This window comes from Nansenia antarctica, assembly GCF_963989245.1.
Source record: "Nansenia antarctica genome assembly, chromosome: 2".
Classification (NCBI taxonomy): Eukaryota; Metazoa; Chordata; class Actinopteri; order Argentiniformes; family Microstomatidae; genus Nansenia; species Nansenia antarctica.
This window is the reverse complement of record NC_137675.1, coordinates 15,773,445-15,797,646: the sequence shown is the minus strand read 5'-3', so window position 1 is coordinate 15,797,646 and position 24,202 is coordinate 15,773,445. Positions and strand designations below refer to the sequence as shown.

Genomic DNA, 24,202 nt, shown 5'->3' with positions numbered 1-24,202 from the left:
ACAACTGGTGTGGTGTGGTGTGGTGTGTGTGTGTGTGTGTGTGTGTGTGTGTGTGTGTGTGTATGTGTGTGTGTGTGTGTGTGTGTGTATGTGTGTGTATGTGTGTGTGTGTGTGTGTGTGTGTGTGTTGCGCATGTCTATGTGTGTGTGTGTGTGTGTGTGTGTGTATGTGTGTGTATGTGTGTGTATGTGTGTGTGTGTGTGTGTGTATATGTGTGTGTGTGTGTGTGTTGCGCATGTCTATGTGTGTGTGTGTGTGTGTGTGTGTGTGTGTGTGTGTGTTGCGCGTGTCTATGTGTGTGTAAGACACATTTAACAAGATAAATGAATGGTGCTGCCGTATAAGCTGGAAGCTCTATGGTTTATCACAGATTTTTTATTTTTTTAACTATCACTTGACTCACATCGTGTGTTCGTTGTTGCCCCTGTATAACGGTATATGGGTTCTGCGGGTGTCACGCCGGATCATTCTAGTGGCATCCAAAGCAAATCTTCCAAAGCAAATCTTGTATCAACAAGGTGACAGAGCCGGGCTCATTATTCATCGCTCCCGGGGTCAGATGACTCTCATGATGAAGGTCACTATGAAGACTATCGGATCGAGGGGGGCCAAAACGTGTGTGTGTGTGTGTGTGTGTGTGTGTGTGTGTGTGTGAGGCTAGAGCAGAGCAACAACATATTGGAAAATGCTGTAAGCTTCTTATCTGGTGTGTGACACACAAAGGTAAAAGAAATTGTTACCAGGCCCACGGTTCAGAAGGCGTGAGTACGACACACGCAGGAAACAAGAAGAGGGAACTGACAGGAACTTGGATTCAACAAAATCAACCCTAAACATCTAGAATCTAGATGTACTTAGTCATAGCCTCTGTTCTCCTTCCATCGCTCTAGACTATTGCATCTGCCTGACACAAATAGATGAATCTACTGTCAAAGGATATATTCAGCATGTATGTGTGTGTGTGTGTGTGTGTGTGTGTGTGTGTGTGTGTGTGTGTGTGTGTGTGTGTGTGTCTGTGTGTGTGTGTGTGTGTGTGTGTGTGTGTGTGTGTGTGTGCGTGTGCGTGCGTGCGTGCATGCATGTGTGCACGTGCACGTGTCTAGCTCATCACTGACAAATCAGGTGATGGCCATATCGATTTTTCCATAATTTCCACAATATTGAATAAATGATAAGCTCATCATTAAAAATGCTTGTCATCAACACTTGATCAAAAGAACTTGTATAAACATAAACACTCCTGACCTTGCTCTGTGTCCTGTATTCTGTACTCTAGTAGGACTATCCCACCAATTAGGCCACCTGACACATGTGTGAGTCCTTTTGAGGACTAGCCTTTGGAAGGGCTACCCAGTCTGATCCCTGCCTGGGACCAGCCTTTGTTAAAGGGATAGTTCACTTGTAACACTTTTTTAACACATTTTACAAGATAAATGAAAAAATGTGCTGGCGTATAAGCTGGAAGCTCTATGGTTTATCACAGATTTGTTTTTTTTAACTATCACTTGACTCACATCGTGTGTTCGTTGTTGCCCCCGTATAACTGTACGGTATATGGGTTCTGCGGGTGTCACGCCGGATCATTCTAGTGGCATCCAAAGCAAATCATCCAAAGCAAATCTTGTATCAACAAGGTGACAGAGCCGGGCTCATTATTCATCGCTCCTGGGGTCAGATGACCCTCATGATGAAGGTCACTATGAAGACTATCGGATCGAGGGGGGAAAGACCAAAACGCCATAGAGGAGCAACAGAATAATAACACATAATTACTGGACGACAGTAGTTGACTTAGATTGTAGCTAAGCTAAGCTCTTGTTAGGAATTGTTAGCCTAGATACAATGCACACTGCAATCTCTCTTTAAGCAAATCCACAAGCTTGGACTTGATGAGATGATTAGCCGATTGGGTTCATATCAAGATACATATACAGATTTATGTAGATTTATGTAGAGAATATAATCCTGCCTGCAACAACCTCGTTCATATTTTCGGCTTCCTCTGACGGTTCTTTGACAACGGTATCAGGCATCAAATCATGTTTCATTTATTATCTTTGTTTCCATTATTTTCTCCCCGGGTATAGGCAAAATAAGGCTCTATCCGTCTCCCATTATAAACAAGAGGGGGCTGTCAACAAGTTCATGCTACTTTGGTGATAGTGAAAACAAGCTCTCACACAAGCTTCCATCTCTCCCCCTATCTCTCTATCTCTCTATCTCTGTCTCTCTCTCTCTCTCTCTGATCCCCATCGAGTACATCAGCCTCTGTAATTCCAGCAATGCGGCCAAATATTGCAGTAACAAATCTCACGGCCCAATCTCACCCCAACGATGTCAGGGAAATTGTTGTCTGTGTTTTCCAATCTCAGCACTGAACACTGCAGATGATTAAATTACTGAAGCACATCTGATATCTGGGAGGGGTTGGCTTGGCTCTGTCAATTCAAGTGCACCATGGATATACATCCAGGACTAGGCTACACCACAGAACAGCAGCAGCAGATATGGAGCAGAAAAGTAGAAGAATGGGTATCAACATTGGAGGGAGGGTGGAAAAAAAACACAACCTCGGAAGTGGCCTAGCCAAAGTGGACAAGACGGCATTGATGTAATGGGCTGCAACTTGGTGTAGGTAGACTGGCAAAGCCATGGTCCATTATTGTTGAGTTTTGACCTGTGAAATAATTCTGGAAAATGGTGGTAGGCTTAACGCAAAGGTGGGCACAATTACCCTCAGGCGAAAACATCCGGTGTTGTCGAATCAAGTTCGAATCAAGTTTTCGAAGACACTATTCTTGTCATTTCCCCCGTTACATAACCCAGAGAGAGCCAAAGCACAACGGAGACGCCTGCAGACACGAATCTCTCTAGATGTCATGCCAAGATGCAAGACCCCTTAAGCTTCGTGTCTGCGTCTCCGCCACCACAAATGAAAGCAATATCGCCTTCGCGTCTGTAAACCCTGGCCTTGCGCACACATCGAAAACCCTATTGAACTTTAGTACACAACACCGCTGCAGTCGACTGTGTCCTTTCTGAAAGGTGTTAAAAAGAAAAAGCAGAACACATTTCTCCCGGGCTGATCATTGATTTCTTGCGGGGTGAACCGACCCCGTTCCCCCGGAGCCGTACACACCCCCATCCCTTGTGGCGAGCCCAGTGTCTGTATCCCAATAGGATGAGACAGATTAATCTAAAGCAGTAGAGTGGTGTGTTTACCTGCAATAAAAGCTCCTTTTCCACCACCTCCTCGCTCTTGGTTATCAGACGCCTTTGTAAGCAGTGGATTTTCTGGATGAACTCGTAGGTGCTGGGGTCGCTGGCCTGCGGAGGGAAAGTCATTTAGAGTCGTTAATGGCGGTCGACGACGGCGAGAAACGCGACCTTCCGCCGTAACCCCGTGGTAACCTCACTGTGGTCTGGTGGGAGGCTTTAAGACGGTTGCAGAGGCATAAACAAGTTCACGTCCCTAAGAAAGGGAGAGTGTTCAAGTAAATGTATTGGAACTAGGCGACAAGGTTTTAGGCTCACACACACACCCACGCAAACACGCGTGTGTGCGCAAGCACATACACACACACCACACACACACACACACACACCCCTCACCTCCAGTTTTCTCCAGCGATGTACATTCATAGGATACTGCAACTCCTCCTCTAAGATCTTGCACCTCATCCTCTCTTTGAGCAGTTCCCTCTGCATGTGGTAGACTTCACTCCTGCCACCAAACCCACACAATGGCACCAGATGTAATAACTTTTATATTCTATACTATATATATATATATATATATATATATATATATATATATATATATATATTACATATTATACATATTATATACAACACAACACCGGTGAGAAAATAAACTTTATTCCATCTTTTGAGGGTGGAACAATTTAAATCGTGGTACAATTAAAGGAATGAATAGCCTTTGGCAAAGCTGAATTAATTCAGTGATTTCATTTTTTGGCAGAACACCTGAACGCTAACCTTTTCGTGGGATGTGAAATGATACTGTGCTCGTGTCCTAATTAAGTCAATTAAACAAATTATGGCTGGATGAGACGTTTCGTGTTGACCTGCTACGCGAGTGATTTAGATTCCAGATACAGAACAGCTCAAGCTCCATCTGGTCTCACATTATTAACACGGTGGTTGATTCTTGAGGAAAACACAATTGAGGAAAACACAATGTGCTTTTTCACTTTTTCATTTTTTTTAACCACACATAACCACACACCTCTCACACACCTCTCACAAAAACAGCCTTCGGCTCACATCACAATTGTTACTCAATTTTATTTTTCGAAAAAAAGATATCCGAATGCACGCCGGAGTGACATTTTCTGTCGAGTTGAGGGCTTTTGTAAATAGGCCTGTCCAGATTTCGGGGGGAGCGAGAGATGGAAAATTTATTTTTGGAGCTAACTACTCAGTAAATGTTCTCCTTCTTCATCCTCCTCCCTGTGACAGAGGTAAATGGGTGAAAATGGTGGTTTGCTGCACCGATGGGCGAATCAATTCCGTTTTAAGACCCAAACATTACCGTTGAGGCATGTAAATACTTGTGTGTCGTCTTGTAAACTCTACGTGAGAAGTGAGATGCTACCTCCTACACCTCCTCCTCCTCCTCCTCCTCACAAGATATAGACAGTGTCAGTCTGCCATATGCTAAACCACCTGACTGGCAAACCGTAGACACATAATCCCGCACTTCAAGTCATATACGTGCCTGAAATCTCTCATTCAATTCCGGGGGGGAGATAAATGACGATAATACGCGCGTCATTAGGCTAATACAGTGATGGTTTGGTGTGTGTGTATGTGTGTGTGGGGGGGACTATTAGCCAATTCACAATAAGGGAAGGACTTCCCTGAAGGATATTATTGTCATGTTCATCACTGCTGCTGTGGAGCTATTTGTCTTTGGAATGCTGTATATATATATACACTACTCAAAGAAATTAAAGGAACACTTCAAGGATATGCCTCCCCAGACCATCACTGACACGCCAAACCAGTTACGCTGGATAACGTTGCAGGCAGCATACCGTCTCCAGCGTCTCCAGACTCATTCACGTCTGTCACATGTGCTCAGTGTGAACCTGCTCTCATCTGTGAAGAAAACGGGGCGCCAATGGCGAACCTACCAAGCCCCACTAGAGGATGTTGGGCCCTCATGCCACCCTCAGGGAGTCTTTCTCACAGTTTGGTCAGAAACATGCACACAAGTAGCCTGCTGGAGGTCATTGTGTAGGGCTCTGGCAGTGCTCCTCCTGTTCCTCCTCACACAAAGGAGCAGATACTTGTCCTGCTGCTGAGTTGTTACCCTTCTACGACCCTGTCCAGCTCTCCTCGTGTAATGGCCCGTCTCCCGGTATCTCCTCTATGCTCTTGAGACTGTGCTAGGAGACTTAGCAAACCTTTTGTGGCGGCACGTATGGATGTGCCATCCTGGAGGAGCTGGACTCTCTGTGCATCCTGAATGGGCTGCAGGTACCGCCCCATGCTACCAGTAGTGACAAGGGCACTAGCAAAATGCAAAACTAGAGAAAAATCAGTCAGGAAGGATTAGGAGAGAGAAATGGTCTTTTGCCCTTGGATCATTCAGGGAATGGAAGATAATCTAAATCAAGTTTTATCTGACTCCGATACATAAAGTAATTGGCTTCCTTCCTGCGTGACTAGCCTTATATCATAAGCCTTTACTAAAAATCTTTGAATATAAATAGTCAGTGATCGCTATGCAGATAACCGGTTTCAGTAAGGGATATAATAATAATTATAATCTCCCAGTTATAAGCTAATTGCAGGAATCACAAGGCATGTAAGGCAACAGTGCAAAGATGATATGTCTTGCTAGTTTAGCACACAACATTCATTTGAGGCGTAATAAGAAAATGAGGATAGCGTTGTATCAAAATTCACTAGCAGGAAATACATTCTACGGAGAAACATCAAAAAAGACCATCAAAAGGGAGAAGCCTTTTGGCGAACTATACATTACAAGGAATTGTAGGAATAGCCAGGAATTTACAATCGAGTGTTATCAGGCTAAGTGGGAGATCCTGCACACAGTAGACCTACTCCAGGGTGAGAGGACAGGGGGGGGGGGGGGCATCGATCACCATTCACAACAGGAGATCAAACAGCACAGTCGTTGTAATCACTGCCATATGCAAATATTGCAGTAAGATAGTGTTCAACAGCTCTGTTCCCACACAAACAAGGACGTGACTAAACGATTGTCTCCTCCAAATCCGTCTACAAAGTCATGTTGACAATCAGACCTTTTTTTTCCCCCTCTCTGTTTGTTGTTGTTCTGTTGTGCTGGTTGGCTTTGGCTCTCATCGACGCATATTCATTGTTCGTATTGGCATGCCGGTGGCATTTCCGCCGTCAGTCACAACAGAAACAGGTGCTAAACGTGGCCACACACTACATCCCAGTCCTCGAAAGGAACAACACATCATCCATCACCAGCTGTCACCATATCAATCCCCCTAAAAAAGATGTAAAATATACCATTAAAAAAAATATACCACCGTTATGCATACATTTCTTTAATTCTCCCTCTTTCCAGCCAGCCAGCCTGCCCTTCTTTTGTTGGGTTCGGTACAAGTATTTGCCATTGAGATGCAGAGACAGTGGGAGGAGAGTGACGCTAGGCAAGGATTGATTCATTCAAGATGGCAGGGGTGGCGGCTGCCTTCCCCCCTAGCCTTAAAGTTTAATCAACACCTCTCACTGGGAGGCTGCTACCGCCGCCTCATTCAGCCTTTTCAATTTCCATGCCTCTGCATTCTGGTCTGGGTGTGCGTGCTCATCTAAGTCTATGCAAGAGTGCGTGTGTGTGTGTGTGCGTGTGGGCCTCTGAAATACAAATATTTATCAGAATCATCCCTAACCTCCATGATCCCTTAGAATCAAGGAAAAAAAGGAGTTTCTCGATACCGCCAGTTCATTTACAATGCCTTACTCTCCTAAGATATGGAAGAAATAACTGAAATACCACAGTCATCGTGCAGAAAGAGCAGCCCGCCCCAAAATATGGGATTGAATTCACACCTATCTCCAATCAGTCATCATAATTAGGTCTGTCATGGAAAAAACGACATAAACAAACCGCAAGACATTGAGTGAAGACACTAATAAATATCAAAACAGAATATGGGTAGTAAATCAGGTAAATAAAATAATAAATATCGGCTTTGATACATAATGGGCATCCATCGCCTGCACACACACACAGACACAGACACAGACACAGACACTTTGAAAAATGTGATGTGTGTACATAATGAACGTAATGGTACAAAGCAATACGTGGGAGGCAAACCCACTGCTGATCACAGGGACAGCAGCTAAGTAATGTGGTAATTATGGATGTCCTGACCATGTCCTGTCCATGAAAATACATGCCCAGTGTGTGTGTGTGTGTGTGTGCATAAGTGTGTGCGAGTGTGTGTGTGTGTGTGTGTGTGTGTGTGTGTGTGTGTGTGTGTGTGTGTGTGTGTGTGTGTGTGCGTGCGTGCGTGCATGCGTGCGCGTGCGTCTGTGTCTGTGTGTGTGAGTGATTGCTAGAGATCCATCTGGTTGTCTGCGGCGTTTCAGCTTTCCATTCAGGCAGAGCGTAAGTAGGTTGGCACCTAATGAGCCGCTTACTAGGAGTAGCATATGGTGTGTTCTGTATGGTTCACCAAGCTCCACTGTTAGTGAATGAGTGTTTGAAAGAGGGGAGAAAAGGTAGTAAGGTCACTACCGATACACAACATGTCTCTGGTGTAGCCGTACAGTACATAGTGTAGAGTACAAGACATTCTGTGTCCACTAGACAGCCGGGGATAGGATGTGCAGTCGGTGAAAGGGTTTTACACGTCCGAGGGGTTTGATTATTCGAAAGATGGACAAAACCATTCCAGAAATAGGCCCTTTTTCCATTTGGTACTGTACTGTAGTGTGGAAGCTCATTATGAAACCGCTCCTGAAACACGAATTTGCTGGGCGAAATAGCCGTACGTGGTAATTGAACATCTGCATTAGTTGACACAAGCTAAAGTGAAAGTCTTATAATGTGTATTTGGGGCGATAGAGATTTCTAATTACTGAGCCGTATGCAGAGCTCAGATTGATGCATCTAAAAAAGACAAACTTAATTGACTTTCTGCTGAGGCTTTTGAAACCGCATCAAATGGAAGGCCTTTGCTCATTAAATGTGACAAACATGGAGTAGGACCATTTTCTTTTCAAAGTCAGACACACACACACACACACACACACACGCGCATACGCACACGCACACTCACCCTTCCAAGTGTATAATGGAAAGTTAAAACAGTTGTAATAATAAGCTACGAATGTACTATGTCTCATAACACTGGAACTATGTCATTGCGTGCAATGCATTCTAATGTATTGGCCCAGGGATACAGATATAGGGAAATATCTATCTGTATTAATATCTATGTACTGAGGCTAAATCATCTCCCCAGAGCACTTACAAAAGTATAATAAAAATAATAAAATAATGCTAAATGAGTAGAGTTTTTTCGAATAATGCATAATTTAGGCTTATCGATTATTAAGCAGAGTGACTTGATTGTGATTGCTCCTTCTGAAAGGTAACCAAAGACACTGGTTATAAAAATAACCCAAAGTACAAGCTAACATAAACTTGTTTAGAGATGAATTCAGCTAGATGGGTGCTAGATGTTCAGGGCATCCCTCTGTCCCTCACCCTGAATCTCTGTCTCCCTCTTCCGGTCTCCAACTCTCTCTCTCTCTCTCTCTCTATCTCTATTTCATCCGTTATCTGTGTCCATCTCTCCAACTTTCTCTCCTTCTCTCATACTCTGTATCACCCTGTATCTCTTTATCACTGTGTATCTCTCTCTCTCTCTGTCTCTCTCTGCCTCTCTCCCTCCCTCTCCCTCCCTCCCTCTCACCTTAGGTCCTCCATGTCGGCGACCGTCTTGGCCACGATGCCTTTCTCCCGTCTGAGCTTCTTGATCTCCATCATGAGGACGCGGATGTCGTCCACCCTGTGGTCGTACTGGACCTCTCCCTTGTTCAGCATGGAGTGCTGGATCTTGATCTTCTCGTACAGGAGGGACAGCTCATCGTTGCGCCTTATGAGCTGAGTGCCCACGATGTCTCGCTCGCTGATCACCTTGGGGAGGGAGGGGGGGGGGGTCGAGCGAACAATTGAACAACCACTATTGGGTTTGGTGTCCCAGTCCTGACATGGAGATGTCTATCAATGGCTCTGGTTTGGACCAAAAGTTTTAAATGCTGTTTGGTCCAAAAGTTGTTGTTTTTTGCAGAGTAGACAGTAGCATAAAACACAACCAAATTTTTGGTTCGGACATAGCATATATGAGACAAAGAAATGAAAAATTGAATACTCCCTGGGTAACCTGTACCAGTAAATGACTGCTTACTGCTTACTCCTAGAGTACAGTGCTACAGCAGCACAGTATGTCCAAGACAATGTTCCCCTTGGGGGATATTAACATTGATCCTATGCTAACAGAGTCTAAACCAGGGGAGGAGTGAGGCAGAAATTGGAGGGCGGGCTTCATTGTAATGCATGGTGGTGGTGGTAGAAATGATGGGGATGCTAGGTCGTCCCAGATGGATGGTAGTCATCTTCCTAAAAAGCTCTCGAGTGTCTAGACGCTGTCTGTGGGTGGCATCCATTACCGACCCATTACTGTGCCTCGATCTTCGTCGACAGTCATATAAGCGATTGCCCTACTAAACCCTGACTAGGCGAAAAAGTAACACCCTCTGAGCTGTCACGTTCCGCAGCCTCATCAACACAATTATCCTTGGGCTCGCCTGCGACGACCACGACGTCCTGACAGATTTGCTTGCTGATGAGAATCTCTTCATCCAGGCCTCTGGCCTCAGAGAGGACGCCACACCCCGAAGGGCCTGTCCGTCACCGCTGATCCCTGTTATCAAAACCGGCATTATTAAAATCACTTGGCCGAGACGATTACGCTCGTTTGATCTGTGTCACCCGCCGGTCTCACCTGATGACGCCGCCCTTCTGCGAATGACGCTCCCGTCCGCTCTCCCCTCCCCGACGCCGGGCGCCGCGGTCGAAAGAGCCGGGACTACTCTTGACTGCTGAGTTTTGACTTTGATGGGGTCAGCGGCTGGATCGTTCCAGCTTTAGGGGGGGGTTTCAGATTTGACTGTTGTTTAATGAGCTTGAAGCGGACGCAGGGCTTGAGCTCCTTTCATCCTGTGGCGGAGCTGGGGGAAAGTTAGCTCATTGAAGCAGGAAGGACCCTCTTTCCACCCTGTCACCTCGCCCTTTCTCTCCTCTCTCTCTCTCTCTCTCTTTTTGCCCCCCCCCCTCTCTCTCTCTCTCTCTTTCTCTCTCTCTGTATGTCTGTTCCCTCCTTACCTGATCCAATTCTTTCTTCTGTCGGAGCCTCTCAGCATCAGAGTCTGCTATGATCTTTAGCAGCTTCCGCCCTTCTGCCTCCTGGTTGTCAATGAACTCCTTGGTCTCCTGGGCCTGCTGCTTATTCTTCCCGAGCTCTGCCTGGAGGACGGGGACAGGAAAGGTACACCACAGTGAGTTTGATACAAATGGTGTACCCCCCCACCAACCCCCCTCTTTCCAGAAATAGTATATTTCAACACAGTTAGTGGTCACCGTGAGGCAGGCAGGGGACGTGGATGAAAAGGAGAGAGAGGGAGAGAGAGAGGGAGAGAGAGAGAGAAATACAGATATACAGAGGTGAAATCAATTTCTTTTCCAATCAATCTTTTTTAATCTCATATTTGTCGTAAATAACCCCCTCCTCTCTCTTCCCTCTCTACCTAAAGGGACAGGGTGTCTGCGTGGCTGGTGGTGTCGAGAGTGTCACATTGATGCGATGGAGAGGCTAAAGATCCTCATCTGTACCCAGGGCAGGTGCTGCCGGGCCTGGCTGGGCTCCCAGAATAATCTCCTGGCTGGTGGTGGTGGTGCCGCTGTGGTTGGTGGCAGTGGCAGTGGTGGTGTTGACATTTTCACTCAATGAAACGCTGGATACAACAGTCCCTTGTACAACAAGGGTCCTCTCCCTCTCTCTCTCCCTCTCCCCCTACCCCCACCTCCCACCCCCAACTAATTACTTTGGGTTTCCAGACACACAATTGAGAGACTGGGTGGTGGGTATAAATGAACAGAGGACATACTGTATAACTTGAGACAAATTAACCTCTGACCCAAAAAAAAAAAAAAAAAGCCCCTTAGGCTTGACCTTTTTTCCGCTAATACAAACACCGCTACTATAAACACTAATGGTCAAATGTCACAACTGTAAACTAGCTTTCGGATGCTGTAACTCAAAAGCTACAGTAACTCCGCTAAATGAAATGTTGATACGTAACCTCGACCCCAGGCTATTGCAGTCACTAAGTGAGTTTGGTGGAGGTAGAAATCAGAGGATGGGCTCATTTGAATGCAGTACACAGCAGTACTGTGTGTCTAAGACAATTTCCCCAATTAATGTTGATCCTAGAGAGTCTAAACCAGGGGAGGTTGGTAGAGGCAGAAATCGGAGCACTAGCTCATTGTAATGCATGGAATGGAATGAGGAATGGTATCAAACATGTGTGTTTCTCTTCTATTCTGCATTCCATTCCATGCATTACGAATCTGTTCTTAATTGTCTTACCTGGTTAAACAAAGGTTAAATAAAAATAAAAATAAAATAAAAATGACAATGAGCCTGTCTTCCAATGTCTACCTCCATCAGCCTCCACTGACAGACACACAGTAGCTACAGTACATACTGCACTGTCAACCCTATGCCGTTCTGATGGACTGATCATTCACAACATCTCAACGGATCTTAACAAAACCACATGTCTTGACGATGTTCACTCTTCAGACTCATTCACAAACACTCAGAGACAGTGTATGAAGAAGCATGTCATCGGTTGACACGGGGAGGAATCAACGCCGCCTAGTTACGGCACGATAGCCCGAAGCGGTAGATACTCTCCCAATTATCCCAGACAGTGTTTTTTGCACGATTGGAATGTCATTCATTAAAAAAAACATGTTCATTACATCTGATGAGGTGTCCTTTTTAAGACGTGGAGTAACGACGCAGTTATAGGTATACGAGTCGGCCTGGGTTGGTTGACTCCGCTTTTAATTGGTCATATTGGGACTTATGAAGTTCCTTACGAGGCTCTCAAACAACAATAAAAAAGACAACAACAACAACAACAGCAACAACAACAACAACAACAACAAACGGTCTAGATGTTAGTGAGAAATTTAAAAAATGTATTGGAGCTGAGAGAGCAGCGACACTGAGAGGGGAAGGGAGCAAATATAGGAGGATAACTGGAAATAGGCTCACATTTCAAAGTGCATTGAGATGAAATACACAAAGGTGAGAGTATTTCCGGGGCCTCTCTGGGCGTATTGTGCGGTGGTTTATATTACATGGCGTTGCACACTTGCATACTGATCATACACTAGCTGATGTTAAGGAGGCAGGGGAGGCTGGTGGAGGTAGAAATCGGAGGATGGGGCTCATTGTAATGCATGGAATGATGTCGTGCGTGGAACGGAATGAGGAACGGTATTCCATTCCATGCATCACAAGGAGCCCCGTCCTCCGATTTCTGCCACCACCAGCCTCCCCTGAAAGGGGGACCAAACTACAGTCTGTTGTTCGCCAATCTTAAGTGAAGAGAAAGCAAGTAGTGATCTGGGAGCCTCTGGAGGGAAAGGCGACGGCACATGAAACGACAAACAAATTCCATACACATTCCAGCACGTTTCCAACTGTGGCTTTCACGCATTGGGAAAGTGTATAGATGAACGTAACAGCATATCATGGATCGAAATATCCCCAATGAATAATACATCGGATTCTGCATTTAAAACATCACAGAGCTGTCACAGAATCTCCCCCTCACGTGTGATGTGTTTTTTCGCTGATTGCATAATCAGTTCAAAGTCAAACACTGATGATGAGAGAGAGATTATTATTTTTTTGCCCTTTTCTTTTTTTCAAAACTTCACGCTTTCCACCAGGTTTCGAGTAGGGGGGTTTCAAAAGAAATCGCCCTGTAGATTTCTGACTAGAAAAAAAGGAAGCTAGATAGATGAGAGGGCATACAAAGTAATATGTGTCACACCCTCCCCACTTTACACATACAAGTATCGCATGAATAAGACATTGAATACATTAAGCATTCAACAGAGGGTAGTCAATCTCATGCGCCAGTTGGATTAGTTCCCTCTTGTTCACTTTTTCATATTTTTTTCTTAAATTCCGCCCCCCCCCCCCCCCCCTCATTCTCTCCCACCTTGACACATCTACAAATAAAGACAAATAAAGTTCCTTCTGTTCGGGGGAAAACAAGATGAAGCGCTGCTAGCACGGCTAGCACCCGCCGCACATTAGTGGTGTTATAGCTCTCCTCCAAGGCCACACAAAACCCAGGAGGTAATATCACATCAACCTGTGGGGCAACCTTCACTGTGAAATAATTGAGTGGGTACAGCAGTGAAGCGTTCAGCCAACCAGCCAACCAGCCAACTAGCCAGGCAGGGAGGGAGGCAGGCAGACAGGCAGGGAGGCAGGCAGCCAGGCAGGCAGGCAGGCAGGCAGGCAGACAGACAGGCCTACCCTACACCTTCTGAAGGATACACCCTGACGATGAAGCGCTTTGACAGGATGAAAGTAGCAAGATCAAAAAAGGGGGGAGATGATAATGGCTGGGGTTTCATTCTGGGGGGTTTTTGGCGGGTGGTTGTCCGAGCCGGCCGCAGATTTTGTCACCATTTACAGAGAGAGAGATATTGACTTCCTGTCACGCAAGTAATTTGCTGACAATCGCTAAATACGAACAGGAAGATGACAGGGGGCTATCGAGCTGACAAATGAATGGGGAGGATTTAGGGAGGTGGAAATCATCTTTCATTAATGCCGGTCCCGGATGTGAGAGACCTTTCGGAGACACGAGGGGTTATACATAAAACATTGACACTGTCTTACAAACAGCCTTATCTCGGTGCTATTTCTCTTTTCTACATAGCCAAGATACAGTATAGTGCTATCTCCACATGCCGTATGTCTGTTCCATGCATTACGTCCTCAGATCTCTACCTCCACCATCCTCTTGCCTGCTGGTGTGCTACCTCGCTTTTTTTTTTTTTTTTTACATACTGTATTTGTTGGCGATAAATCACATCACTTTGGAAGCAACACCTAAAGTAGTGATTGTCTGGAAACAAGAGATACTGCGGAGTTGTTACTAGCCTAGATTTTACTGTATTTCTTGGTGATAAATCACATTACTTAGGAAGCAACACACAAAGTAGTGATTGTCTGGAAACAAGAGATACTGTGGAGTTGTTAGTAGTCGAGATTTTGTCTTCTTTTATTTTGGGGGGAAACAAGTCAGCCAGAAAGGTAGTCAGTGGAGCACAAAACTCTGCCTCGCTGATCAGATCCCCTGATAAGACTGTTCTTTTATTCATCATCCTCCACCTTTTCCCTCACACACACACACACACACACACACACACACACACACACACACACGTGCGCACACACACACACACACACGCACGCACACACACACACACACACACACACACACACAAACAAACAAACACACCTCTCAACTACAGGAGCAACAACAAGAGAGAGGAAAAGACATACGGTCAGCAATAAGAGCGGCAAAAAATGCTCATGGATACACAGCAATTTGGTGTTAGTGATAGCTAATAAAGGGCTAATCTTATAAATGCATGCAGCTATTATGCATGGGCCTATTAAGTAAATGGCTCTCCATACACTGTGTCCTGTCAATTAGCACACGTTTGCAATGTGCTGAAAAGCATCTTCAACAACACGCAGGTCACACAGTTCAGCGCGCGGGTGGGGGAGTCTACCCTTAAAGAGGCACTGAAAGGGTAAGTAGAATGTGATGGTGTTTATGAAACCCAACTAGTCAGCCTAGAGACCTACAGTACACACGCATATCGGTCCATATCAACACTAAGTTGAATATTCTATGTTGAATGGTGGCCTTCAGCCAACCATTTCCGAGTGATCCTCGTCTGACCGAGAAAGAGACAGAGATGGCTTCGACTGACAAGAGCGAGAGCAGGCGCGTCAGGTACGAAAGCAGAGAAAAGACTCGGAAGTTGTGTCGAGACGTCTGAGGTGAGGGGCGGAAGAGGAAACGAGATGACGTCAGTGACGTAATGACAGGGTGGGGGGGATAGGGAGGAGAGGAGGATGGGGGGGATAGGGAGGAGAGGAGGATGGGGGATAGGAGGACAGGTTGGGAAACAAAAAATGATGTTCAGGGCGGTCTGAGGCCTTTAAAAGCTGAAGTTCAAATAAGGCGAAGAGACCAAAACATGAGATACAAAATCGAGAAATTAATAAAAACATTATTAACGACGAAAAAACATCTAGGTTTTCTAAGGCTGCTGAACTTTTTCTCCCCTATTAATTTACTGAATTCTGCATCATATCCCCCAGCACCCTCAGACATGAAAATATCTTTCATTTTTCGGCTCGCTCTCATTCTCTCAATCTCTCTCCCTCCCTCCCTCCCTCCCCCACCCGTCTGCCCCTGTGTCTCCCTCTCTCCCTCAAAAAAAGACATTACAGAATTCTCAAAATTAATCTAGATTTCAGCACTGTGACGGGATGACATTATTCTTAAGACAACTGTAGTTAATTTCTCCATATAATTACGTTATGTACCACTGTTTAACATTCAAAGTCAATGAACTGTGTGTGTGTGTGTGTGTGTGTGTGTGTAAAGCCTTGAATATGCTCCGTGACTGAGTAGCGGCATTGTGTTCTGAAGTGTTTTCGACGCTCAGATAGAGGCAGCTGTATTTGAAGCCATGCCACTAGCTGCCACTAATGTTTTTTTGATTGCACTGTAACTTATGATTCAATTATCAAAGCAATATCAGAACAGTGCCACATCCCATAACAATTATAATCATGATTGGATGAGCAGAATACAGAGCCCTGGCATTATCGGGGAAAAAAAGACAAAAAAGAAAGAGAAAGAGGCATTAACATTTAAAAAAGAAGATAATCTCTCAATTGAATGCACACGCTTATGTCTCTGCTGTGATAGTGGGAAACAGTGAAGTGGCCTAATCCCTAAACACATGCCTCTGGATTTCCATGACAAAGCAAATGTCTCCTTCTCCCCCCCCTCCCCCCACCCCATCATCATCATCATCATCATCATCATCGTCAACTAAAAATGTCCAATCGTGGTCAGAAGAGAAGCGGATCCCCTCTTTCCCTGTTTCTTTTCCTCTTTTTCTCTTTCTCTTTTCTTTCTACCCTTTCTTTCACACTCCCTCGTTCTCATGAGTGCAGAATAAAAAAATTCGGGGCTGGGGGATTTTAGGGCTGTGGGGTGTAGAGCAAGGACGGTGGGGAGGGTGGTGGGGGATGGTGCGGGTTTGGGGAGGGGGGGGGGGCTGTCTTAAAGCAGTCTTAAAGAGCCTTGAAGTCGACTCCCTTGTGATGACGAAGTCGTCTCTCCTGAGTGTCTGTGCAGATATAGGCTAGGGCCTGGCTTCCCGCGGCGACTGGCCGGACTAATCAGCAACCGGCAACCCTGTGGCCTGTGCCACGGGTGAGTGGTCGGCCATCGGGATCCGGGAGAACCTTGCCAGACGTGCGATGCTGACTTCCTGGAGCGTGCTGGGAAGCAGCGGAAGGCGAAAAAGGGTTTAAGAGGATGAGAGCTGGACAAGCCCTGATTCTTACAGGGAAGGGACAGGAGCTCTGGCTCTCATCACATGTACCGTAGGTACTGCAGCTGATTTGACACCTGGTTCATGGTTAACATTGTTGTTGTTTTTTTAAACAATCAATCTACCTCTTGACTATTTGCAGGGTCAAATGCCTACCTCAGGAAATTATAAAGATTTGTGCTTTTGAGCTACTGTGTGTCAAAAACACACCCCGTACCACACAAGCACACATCCTACTAAATCCCCCACCCCCCTAACCATGCCTGTCTTACACCCTCTCTCTCTGGTCCCTGTCCCTACTCCCCCCCCCCCCCCCCCCCCCCCTCCATGCAGGCGTTGAGAGTCAGTTACCCATGAACATCAGGACTGCTCCCTCCCTAACAACCTTCCGGTGTCTCTCTCCAAATCCATCTGTTCAGACCTCTGGTACTGCACAGTGGGGAGGCGGGTGGAGGCAAGTAAAATCAGAGGGCGGGCTCATTGTAATGCATGACATGACATGAGGAGCGGCAACGAGCCGGTCCTCCGATTTCTGCCTACACTAGCCTCCCCTGGTCCCTCGCGTAAGCTTCTCCTTCTGCTCTGCACAGGGGAGACTGTTTTGATCAGTTTTGTACACGTTCTCTTTCGGGGCAGTGGGTCACCTTTCTTGAATATAGCCTATATGCTGGTGATTCTATACAGATCACAGGGTTATGCAAATTCCTTTAAATGTATGCATATTCATGTGGTCGCTCCAGATTTCAATTGGAAAGGGTTTCGAGAAGGCACGCTCACACGTTCATATTTCCCTACAGCCTATTGGGTGGCATTTCTTTTTACATAAACAGGCCAGGGGTACATCCAGGCACAATCATCAAAAGGCTGACATGTGAGGTGTTCCAAAACCAGGCAGGTTATTGCCGCTGTGACGCACCCCCCCCCCCCAGGAGTATACCCTGCATGAAATATGAATCTGTAAACCTACACAGCCACACACATCCCCATGCAAGAGTCCATACAAATCCCCCTGCGACTGCCCCGCCAATGAGTGCCAACAAAAAATATGCACTCGCATATAAAAGGTGACTGTTGATGCCTATTCCTGTACTGTACAGTCAGACACTCTACTGTACAGTCCAACAGTTGAGATGTAACATAAAAGGGTTTTATACATAAAGCCACATTGTAGTGTAATACAAACACACACACACACACACACACACACACACACACACACAGCAAAGGAGAAACCACATAAAATGCCTCCAAAACACAGCAACCCCGACTCTTCTCTTCACAGCACAATGTATTATTCAATTCAATTCAATTCAATTCAGCTTTATTCGCCATGTGCAGTGCACTAGGAACATGATTTGGTATTCTACCATACTAAACAAGCTACAGTACATACAACAACACGACAATACTCAAGACAAAATATACAGTACCAATATGAGTGGATATTATGAATAAATACTGTACAACTAAGTGCAAGAACATGTAAAGTGCCAGGTGCAATGATTATTCCCGTCACACGGGGTTCAGACGAGCAAAGGGCACTCACTGTGCATCAGAACCCTCCAAAAAGGCCTTACAAAACTCCAAACGGCCCATCGTTATATCTGACCACCTTAACCCCCTGACGCGGCGTTGCCCGGACCCCAGACTGAGTGGAGCAGAGTGGACGGTTACCTTTATAGCCTCCTTCTCCTTCTCCACCCGCTGGAACTCCAGGTGCTCCTTCACCACGGCCGTCTCCTTCCCATTGATCTCCTCCTTCAGCTGGTCGATCTGGTGGTCCATGATCTTCAGCTTCCTCTTCATCTCCGTGATCTCATCCTGCCCACGAAGAGAGGGGTGGAGGGAGAGTGTGGGGAGAGAGGGAGATATGGAGACAAAAAGAGATGCAGAGGGGGAGAGGGCAGGAGAGATATAAGGGGATACAAGGACTCTCTTTGAAAAATGACATCTGTGGTCAAAAAGTTACAAAGACAAACAAGAAAGTGACACGGTCACATGTCAGGGAGTGGTCGTAGTAATCCGTAGTCGGATTTCTGTCTGATTTTGTTTTTTTAAGTATCAGAGGCAGGTAATGAAAGTATGATGAAATACGGGGGGTGGGACAAAAAGATCAGGATTATTCATTTGATATGTGCTGAATCAAAACCTACCTGTGATTTGGCATTTCATGACATAATAGCCTTTATACTCGAAGACCTGACTTTCCATGAGGTGCAAGCACAAGTAAAAACACTGGTAAGTAGGAGTGAGGGTGTTTGGCAGGCAAACATGAAACTGAACAACATGGAAATGAGGTTCAAATGGAGGACGCTCAAAACAAAGGACCACAACAAAACAAGTCACAAATGCATTACTGCTCAAGTTAATGAGCTTGATTGCACATTTACAAATGTGCCCTACAAGTCTATCCCTCTGCTATTCTGTCTCGCTATTTACTACAGTGGCACAGTAGGATACTTTGTCAATGTCAAGACTGTGCCAACACTACACCTCCCTGGGGATGGAGGGGGGGAGCGGAAGAGAGACTGGCTGACTTGACTGTCTGATTGATTGTCTCACCGATTGACTGACTGACTGTCTGACTGACGGACCATCTTACTGACTGACTGACTGACTGACAGGTGGCCCAATAGACTGACCACCTGACAGACTGACCAGCTGACTGCATCCCACGTCTATGTACAGTGGTCCGTACCTGTGCTTCAATGAGGTTCCTGCTGTAGATGTTCCTGTCGGCGCGGACCGCCTCGTAGAGGTTCTGCTGCTGCTTGAGCTTGGTCTCCGCCTCTGCGATCTTCTTCTTGTACTCAAAGATCTGCATCTCCCTCACCTTAATATCCTCCATAAGCTGGAGCACCTGTAAAAGGGAAGAAGGCAGGGAGGGATGGGGGGAGGGAAAGGGGGGGTGGGGAAGGAGGGAGGGAGAGAGGGAGGGAGGGAGGGAAGGAACAGAGTGGATCCCCACAGCGGGAGGCTTTGTTAGGGACTTCATTAGCTGGAGAAACTGCGGACGGGGGACTGATGGGCTTATGTAACCGGCGGCAACCTGATGGCTGTCTGAGTCGCTGACACTAACAAGCACGAAGCGCTCATCTCCTTTTTCCCCTCCCTCGCCAAATTCACACTCGCCGGCAAACGACAGTAAAAAGGGAAATCTAGGCCCAGGGAGGAGCTTACTGTAATGAACCTTACTGTGATGATGTGGTACTGATTTTTCAACTTTATCCCGTTCAGAGGGGCTGCTAAACCTGCGTTAAAATGTGTTCTAATAAAGAGAGGGAGAGGCATATTGTAACAAGTTCGATTGTTACATAGATGAAGCTAGGTTACATGTACTGCAGTTGTCACCCCCCACCCCTTCTCCCCTTGTGCAGAGGCTCACCCAGCACAAGATAAGAAACGTCAAATTACATTTCTAAATCCTTTCCAAATCGAATTAAGGTTTCAGGGTTATATTATTGTACTCCCTCTGCATGGATCTGCTTAATCCAATCATAGGGTGCAAGGGTTCAGTATAGTCCCTGGCTACATGCACATAATCAAATGTGAATGAGAGAAAGGGATAGGGGGTAGATGATGGTCTGAGAGGAAATATGAATCAAGTCAGCGAGGGAAGCCATGTGCATTAGCTTGCTTCTTTTTTTCTGCAATGTTTAGCATATGGCATCACAGCATTGATTAAGAAATATAAACATACACATTTTTCCCACGCTGCGTTGAGTCATGACTGTGCTGCATGTTGCGTATCAAGCGACTATATAGTACCTCTTTAACAGTAACTACCTTTGTGGATACTGAGAGTGAGAGATGAAAAAAAAGAATCAATGTTTAATATTTTCTGGAGGCCCCGGCTCTATCACGGAGCCCCTGTCTATATACGTCAGAATGAATTATGGTTATCATGGCGTATTGTTTCCCTTCGAACGCAATTGATCTTCTTTATGGAATAGATATCTTTTTTTTGAAGGAGCAAAGAGCAGCAAAGGGAGGCGAGGGTTTCCGCTGGCTATCAATTCTCAAGTCAGCCTCTAAGGCAGCACCCGGTGGATGCTCTTGTTACAGTAGTTAGTTGCCCTATTAGAGTTAAAACGGGGTCATAAAATGAATAATTTCTCAAGCATTGTTTTAACAATGATCTGGACTCTACATTCCAGGGCTGTGTTGATTTATAGAGCTCCGACGCGCGTTGATGGCAGACTTTTAAAAAGAAAAAGAAAAGAGGAAGTATTCAGTATCGTGAATTTCGAAAGTGCTCCAATGATTCAGAGAGCTTGTCAGTGTTAAAGACACATTTCGAAAACCATTACAGGGTTGTTGTTTTAACACCGAGGCTTATGGCGGCGTTTATTGTATGCTTTTTATGGCGGCGACTACATGTAATTCATTGTCAACTCCGGCATTTTAGAGCGGTTGCGGTAACGACCAACCCGGGACAATACGAGGGGTTGAAAGTAGCAAAAAAAAAAAAAAAAGTTTGTTTTAGGGCCTATGTGCTTTTATTTAGAAGTGAAGTGACAGCTTAACAGTGCGAGAGAGCTTTGCATGGCGTAATGATGACAGGAGAGGCAGCTTTTGGAAAATGCAGAAATTGCACCCAGTCTGCAATATAAAAGTGAAAACGGTACGGCAGGAATGCCAAGCAGCCAAACATTTACTCTTGATATGAGACCTAGTAAATCTTTAAAAAAAAAAAAAAAACTCTTTGCATAAAAGTCCTCACAGAACTGGTAAAAAAAAATAAAAAATCACCTGCATTTCTCCGAGACTCACATTATGGGCTGGTTTAAGAAAATCTTGTTCACAGCGCGTGTTCATTTGACTTAACATGCACCCCTTACACGGCAGCCTCGACTATTTCATTGATTTTTGATTGCTCCTAACTCTCTACCTTTTACATCTCTACCTCTCTCCCCCCCCTGTCTCTCTCCTCTCCATTCCTCCCCTTCCCCTTCTCTCTGTCTCTCGCTGTCCCTCCCCCAGCACGACCACCATCACCCCCCCCTCCCCCTCCCCTGTCTAGTCTAGCAGAAACTGTCTTTATTATTACCGGGAGAGGTAGTAATAGTACTTATACAATACAATGATGACAGCCACACGCAGGAGCACAGCGACTATAGCAGCAGCAGCGCTAATATAGTCATTAATCAGTTGCAGTTAAACGCGTTCCCAATTAGACACAGTGGAATAGCGCTGTGCCATGAGAGATTAATGAAGTGTGAGACACAGGTGGGGAATAATATGCCAGCGCGGAGCGGAGCTCTCCAATGCCTGGTGTTACAGCCGATGACAGCTTTCAGCGCAATAACGTCGTGACTGTCTCGGCTGCTCCTACGCGACAGTGCAACCACCGCTCGCCGGATGATTGAGGCAGAATGAGAATGTGTGTGACGCATTTTACTCTTTGTAGGTACACATTTTTTTTGTTATATCTAGTGCTTATCTAGTCCTATTTCATCTTCCTCTGCAATCTTCCGCTATTATTTCCACCGTCTTGTGGAGCTTTTTATTCTAGCCCCATTATCGTTTTGTAGAGGTGCTGTATGAATGAACTCGATGGAAATATGACAAGGACACGACTAGTAGAGAGGGTAAACAGCCCATGGTACAGGATGTTAAACTCAAAATGTCGACACAACACTAGTGCGTTTACCTCCCATTATACCTGACACACACATATCGAGATATTGCCTGCAGCGTGTAGCCTACAGTACGTGACGTTAGAATTATAAGGTTCTATCTCCATTTTTGTCAACATTGAGTTTTTTTTACATAATCTGATCCATTAGGTGTTTATTAATGCCTGTGTGGTGTTATTTTTTAAAATGTTGACATTTTTGAGTTAGTAATTAATCAAATACAAAGGTTCCATCTCACAAAACGTAATGGAATGTAAAAACTTTGACGCTCAATATCTCTGAACTACCCTAGACGGAGATAGAACCTTATAATTCTAAGCTCACGAGTAGCCTGAGGACTATGATGATATTATGTTCATAAATTGGGCCTCCTGATCTCTTGTTTCTCCTGTCACGTGTTCTCTCGGTGGGGCCACCTGCCTTGTGTGTGAGGTCGCTGGCCTCGTTGATGTAGCGGTCGCGCTCCTTCTCCAGCTGGTAGATGATCTTGCGCTGCTTCTGGGCCTCGTCGCGGTAGTTCTGGATCTCCTGGTCCAGGTTCTTCTTGGACTGCTCATGGAGCTTCACCACGCTCAGCTGCTTCTCCGTGGCGTTGGCCGCCCTGACCATGTTCTATGAAGGCGCGCGCGCACGCACGCACACACACACACGCACGCACACACACACACACACACACACACACACACACACACACACACACAAATGCGTGCACATAAACACACACACACACACACACACACACACACACACATACACACACGCCCGTACGTACACACACACACACACACACACACACACACACACACACACACACACACACACACACAGATTTGCACAATTGATTAGCTAAACGTATAAGCGGATGACATGCATACATGGCTGACAAGGATGATATGCATATTGCCTGCATTGAGGCGATTATGGTTGAACAAGTCAAGCAAGACCTGCAAATAACCAAACGAGAAAGCATAATGAAACACCATGCATTGATGATCCAAAGAAAAAATGCCCAACTACAAGAAAACATATCCAGTTATATAACATTTGTCAATTATTACTGATTATGTTATGAAATACATGTTTCTCCATTCCTTTAAGTATCCATCCTTCTTAAAATCTCTCCCTTTCCCTATAAATAGTCTCTTCTTTTCCTTCAATTCCAAGCTGTCTCCCATGGCATATGTGTTCGCATGGGTCTCCCTCCCCATCTCTTAGCAAGTGTGTAGCGCAGCAGCCTAGCCCTCGCCCTGGCCTATTAAATATGAATGGCTGCTGATCTCCATCTACACAACAATACAACATTTAGCAGATCCTCATCAGTGTCAAGGAACATTCTCTTCCCCTCGCATCTCTTAACAAGAGTCTTGAAAAGAACTAGAATTAGAACACTTTTTTATGGAGAAGGCTTGAATAGGCATCTGAAAAAACAAGACTTCAATTTATAGTGCTTGTGTTTCACTATTATGTAAAAAAAACAACAACAACAAAAACATAGGTTTGTTTTATAATGTTATAATGAAATGCACAGGCTATGTATGTAATGTGACTTAAGTGGCATCTATAGTGCTTGTTCACATAAGGCCTATCCATACCTGTCAAGTATTTTGTCAGGGGTAGGCTACATTAATCATTCATGAGACCAGCTACACCTTATGTGATATCACATCATGCCATGTGTGCTATTACACGTCAGGTTCTTGTTAATACAGACATGTCATGCAGGCACGGGAAGCTGGTGACCTTTTATAGAATGGGAGCACTTCATCTAGGCTCTGA

General features: G+C 45.4%; 1 protein-coding gene across 1 annotated transcript in view; it reads right to left on the bottom strand.

The window, feature by feature from the left end:
- cfap58 (cilia and flagella associated protein 58) overlaps positions 1-24,202 on the bottom strand; it is a gene marked incomplete at both ends in the record, with an annotated part of 59,198 nt that overhangs the window by 27,782 nt on the left and 7,214 nt on the right. Inside the window, 7 exons of the mRNA XM_080522746.1 lie at positions 3,224-3,328; positions 3,614-3,725; positions 8,956-9,179; positions 10,428-10,568; positions 18,462-18,608; positions 19,486-19,647; positions 22,847-23,038. Of these exons, the coding sequence (XP_080378872.1) occupies positions 3,224-3,328; positions 3,614-3,725; positions 8,956-9,179; positions 10,428-10,568; positions 18,462-18,608; positions 19,486-19,647; positions 22,847-23,038 (1,083 nt within the window). The remainder of the gene's footprint in view (positions 1-3,223; positions 3,329-3,613; positions 3,726-8,955; positions 9,180-10,427; positions 10,569-18,461; positions 18,609-19,485; positions 19,648-22,846; positions 23,039-24,202) is intronic.